At 40.5% G+C, this 5,256-nt stretch overlaps 1 protein-coding gene across 1 annotated transcript in view; it reads left to right on the top strand.

The window, feature by feature from the left end:
- Positions 1–5,256, top strand: part of LOC102368550 (phosphatidate cytidylyltransferase 1) — a 73,704-nt gene that overhangs the window by 59,903 nt on the left and 8,545 nt on the right. Inside the window, exons 9-10 of the mRNA XM_025215012.1 lie at positions 2,318–2,386; positions 3,523–3,675. Of these exons, the coding sequence (XP_025070797.1) occupies positions 2,318–2,386; positions 3,523–3,675 (222 nt within the window). The remainder of the gene's footprint in view (positions 1–2,317; positions 2,387–3,522; positions 3,676–5,256) is intronic.

Here is a 5,256-nt window from a genome sequence, read left to right as displayed (position 1 = left end):
GAGAGAGAGAGAAAGCAATTGGAGTTTGGGAGAAGCAGAGTGAAGATTTCTAAGCGCTGCTAATCCCTTCGAACCCAGCTTTTCTTTTCTCCTTAAGAGGGCAATAGAGGGCCTATTTACCAAACCCACGGAGCTTCAACCACTCCGGGGGCCAAACGGCCTCTAGCCTCTCCCCGTCGCTGAGCGCAATCCTAAGACGTATCCCTTTCCTTTGAAACTACCGAACCCGCGGAGCTTCAACCACTCCGGGGCCAATTACCGAGTCGAACCCGTGGAGCTTCAACAACTCCGGGGTCACTTGTCGGAGTCCTCTAGCGAGGATTTAAGCGGAGCTGAGCCTGGAAAACTGTCCAGCCTACACCACGACCATCTTTGGTGTAAGTAAACAATCTTTTAATCAACCATTACGCGTCCGTAACTAATTCTAGCTCGCCACCGGTCTTCTTCGACCCCGCGTGCCCGGGCTGCTGGCCACAGCCTGCGTGCACAAAGACGGGTTTGCATACCGCTCCTAGCCCACACATGGCCGCATGGATGGGATTGGGAGGCGGCCCGCACACCCCCATGAATTTAAGATGATTCTCCAATAATTAGATTCTATGAATAGAAAATTATAATAAATATGTATATTTTCCATGTGTAGAATCTAACTGGGGAGTTGTCTTAAATTCAGGGTCATCTTGGATTCAGGTAAATGGTATTCTTTTTAGTTATAGGCCACTTTTTAGATTAGTTGCTGTTGAAGTATCTACGTATGAACAATATGTTTTCCTTAGTTCATTTCCTCAATAACTGATAAGCTTGGAAAATAAACAGAAATTTAAAATGTCAAGAACATTACAACATTTTTTTTTCTTTTGATCATTTTTCCTCATTTCTCTGATGTACTAGTTTTGCAATAGCTGTTACTTTAGCTAGCTTTTTATTCTTTAGTATTGTTTTACTGGGCAGATATTAAGGTTTTCCACATCATGCTTGGCAGCATTCTATATTGAGTTGCGTTTGGAGGAACTTATCCTTGTATGAAGGTATTGAACATAATAATCTGCATATTTCAGTTTACTCAGAAGTGTGTGTGTGTGTGTGTGTGTGTGTGTGATTAAATCAGTTAAGTTGCTGGCCTTGTTTTTTTAGGGTAACAATCCTAACTACGGCAGCAATAATTGTCTGAGGGTGGGAAGGATAGGAAGTGAACAAGTGACCTGCCCTGGCAAACTTTGTTTGTGTGAGGTTCCTCCCTGAAAGATGGGGTTTGGAGTGTAGTCATTTTTTCTGGGGGGATGAAGCATGCACAGTGCCAGCAGAACTTTTAGAGAATTTAGCTGCCAAACCCTTATGATTTGGCCAAGCACATGCAGACTCAGAATTTTGCCAATCTGGGGCATATTTATGCAAAAATGCTTCCCCTGCCAGATCTTAAGTCCCTGCAAGTGCAAGTGCTAGACCTTCTCAGTTGGAATCATAGAATTATAGAAAATTAGGGTTGGAAGGGACCCCAGGAGGTCATCTTGTCCAACCCCCCTGCTCAAAGCAGGACCATTCCCAACTAGATCAGTCCAGCCAAGGCTTTATCTAGCTGGGGCTTAAAAACCTCCAAGGCTGGAGAATCCACAACCTCTCTGGATAACCCATTCCAATGCTTTACCACCCTCCTAGTGAGAAAGTTTTTCCTAATATCCAACCTAAACTTACCTTGATGCAACTTGAGACAATTGCTCCTTGTTCTGTCATCTGCCACCACTGAGAACAGTCTAGTCCCATCCTCTTTGGAACCACCCTTCAGGTAGTTGAAGGCTGCTATTAAATCCCCTCTCATTCTACTGTTCTCCAGACTAAATAAGTCCAGTTCCATCAGCCTCTCCTCATAAGTCAAGAAATCTTTTAACTTTCATTAAACATATTTTTATTTCAATCTTAGAAATGGCCAAACACTTTTTAGATTTAAAAAAGTCTGTCTGAAACAGATATCTGGCATGGCGGATTTCTGCACCGTTGCATAATTGTGGAATTTTGTGGATTAAAATGGCTCAATTCTAAACAGATAAAAGCCTGCTTTGTAATGGGAAATGATAGGCAGTTATAAATTTAGGAGTAATCACTTGTACAATTATCTGATGTGTGTAGATTAATCCGGTATTTGCATATTTGTGCTTGACTCTCCATATGTATGTTCAAGCCTTGGGTATTATTTATATGCAAATATATGTAGTCAGTAGTGTATATATAACCTTGAAAACCTAGGAATATCATTATGGCAAATGTGCTAAAGAAGTGTCATAATATATATTATGATCTAACTTTTGTCTCTTGTGATTAGTTGTCTCCTAAAAAGACCTGGGAAGGGTTCGTTGGAGGTTTCTTCTCTACTGTTGTGTTTGGATTTATAGTAAGTAGTGATGGAATTTTTCATATAGTTTCCTTCTTGAAGTTTTAACTGGAACAAAATTCCCAGCACGTTTGTTGGTCTGCTTTTCTGACGTATGAAAAATGGTAATTTCTTGTTGGTTAGGGTATTCTACTGATAGTTGAAAAACATATAGCTTTTTCTGATTACAGTAAATGGTTTTAATAATCTATACCTATCATATTGCTTGTTATTTCCTGTTCTTATTAGAGCTGTATGTATCATTGTTTTGGTTCAGCTGACAATAGATACACCACTTATTTTGTAACTGATGCAATTAGTAGCATTAATGACATTACTTGCTCATTACAACATCGATTAATATGTATTTGATTTTAAAATGACATCTTTCCTGATACATATACATGGATATAGACATCTAGCTTAAATTGATGTCATACTTCATGAAATAAAAATTTAAAAATATGGTACTTTGTATGAAATTTATGACAAAGGTCTGTGAAAATTACAAGCTCAAAGATTGTAAATGCTTTGATTTGTTTCTTCCTAGATATCAATATTTGATTTAAAGGTGAAGTGTAAAAACAAAGTAGTGTTCGTTATTAATGTCTCCCAACGCATTCTTAATTGTAATAGAAAAACAAGTTGTTGGCGTGGCCTAATGGGGTCTAAAAATAACAAAAAAAACTAGGAATAAATTAAGATTTTTTTTAGTAATATTCTGAATGTCCTTTTTAGTTAGTTCTTAACGAGGATATCCATGCCTAAGGAGAGGTGTCTTGTCCATTGTGGAATCACTATGCAACAACAATTTTGTTTTTCACACTGTCAAAATTTTGTTTTTCACACTCTTGTTGTTGACATGCTGGTCCAAGAAATATACGAGGGGCAAGGCTTTTTTGGGACTATCATTTACTGGACCAGTTGCATAGTTGGGAGAGTGGCTCTGCATCATGTACTCTTCCTGAGTGTCTTTGGTGTCCAGAAACTTGTCTGCCAGCTTTCCCAGCTATGAAGCTGGTTCAGTAAAAGGTACCACAAAAATGTTCTTGTTTTTCACTATGCTCAACCAGCTATCAGTGTAATTAAAGCAGTGCTCTGAAATTTAGCACCACCAAAAAATGAAAATTTCAGGGGGGCTTTGCTTTGCTTTTCAGTTTTCCTATCTTTTGGCTCAACATGAGTATTTTGTATGTCCAGTGGAATACAACAGTGAAACAAACAGATTTGTTACAGAGTGTGAACCTTCAGAACTCTTCCAGATACAGAAATACTCTGTGCCACCACTGCTGAAGACTGTGTTGGGATGGGTAAGGAGAAATGAAGCTTGAATTATAACTGAATTTGTTTTGCAGCTATAATATGTTAATATTTATTAAGCATTTCTTTAGAAGGCTATAGTTACACTTGTTTATGTCTTTAAGACCAACGATTGAAGGCACAGGCAACTCTGACACCCAAGCAGCAAAGTGTCAGTTCTAAACAGAATTGAAGCATACTGATAGTGTTTGAATGATGCTCTAGCTATGATGGTCTAGGAACTATGTGAAAGGCAATGTTTTTTGTGGGTGGTATCTTTTATTGGACAATACAAATGTAGAAAAACTGTTCCAGCTTTAATACTGGATGAAACATTGTTAAAGTTGGAGCAGTTCTGCTATATCTGTGTCATTCCCAGCTTGTCCACAAGTAACATTAGAATGTAACAGTTGCTACCCATTTGAAACATTCCCCTTTAGAAGCATTTCCAAATGTAGGTGTGTCCATATACTAACTATTTAGGCTGCATCCCCGCTGGAAATCGATGACTTAAAAATGATAGCAGAATATTCTCTAACGTTGCACTGTGATTGTAAAGTCAGTTTATTTCTCTAAGTCAGTGCTTCTGTCTGGATAATTCGACACAGAGGTTATTCAGAGTTCAGGTCAGATTCTTAGGACCATTAGAACTTGAGTTAAAATTCAAAAACATTGGGCATTTTTTGTTTTGGAAACTTATTGAGAAGGAAACAGATATGGCCCATGTTCAGCATGTGCTCTGCATGTTTTGGTTTGGCCGTTACCCTCCTCTTCATGTCGAACACAATACAGTATGTTGGATATCTGTAATGTTATGTAGAAAAAAGAAAAAACAAGTACAGCACTGTGCATGTGAATAATTTGTCACCTGTATCAGACGCGGGCTATTAAGTAATTTCTCTCTCGAAAACTCCACTTAAATCAGCTAATTCTTCATACTTTGTACGAAGAGGACCTGCCCTCTATGGACAGGTAGGCTCTTAGGTATATTTCTCATGCCAGATTCTGTAAATTCACAAAAGGAACTGCCAGAATGGCATCTGTCCAGGTTTATTTGATTTTTCAGCAAGAGAAGAAGAGGAGGGAATGTAACCCATATTTGCAGTTTTCCAATAGAAGGGTATGTATTCCTACTGATAAGAGGCTCAGGGGTGGACAAAATACAGCCCCTAGGCCAGATCCAGCCTGATGGGGTGCATGCTGGCATCAGCTGTGGATACTGCCTGCAGATTCCTGCCAGGGATCAGGGCGATTGCCTGGGACCACAGCTGATGCAGCAGCATCACCTGCGGATCCAAGAGGACACCCTGATCCCCAGGCGGAATCTGTTGCCTGCATCCACAGCTGATGCCTGTGCCTGCCTGGTGCTGCTTCTGGCGCATGGGCTGGAGCTGGTGTAAGCTGCAAGGCCATGCTGTGGGTGTGTGATGATTAGCAGAGGGGGAGGAAGGGGGAGATGGAGAGAGGAGGCTTTGCTGCAACAGCAGCCAGTGTCAGGTGCTGAGCAAAAGCGTGCTCGCCACTTCCAGGGCCCTTCTGGCTGCAGCTGCCTGGAGCCTGCATCGCAGCTGCCTTGTGGCTCCTCCCTGCTG

The sequence above is a fragment of the Alligator sinensis genome, unplaced genomic scaffold (genome assembly GCF_000455745.1).
Source record: "Alligator sinensis unplaced genomic scaffold, ASM45574v1 scaffold1142_1, whole genome shotgun sequence".
NCBI lineage: Eukaryota > Metazoa > Chordata > Crocodylia > Alligatoridae > Alligator > Alligator sinensis.
The sequence above is the reverse complement of the archived record's forward strand: the minus strand, read 5'-3'. Positions and strand labels throughout refer to the sequence as shown.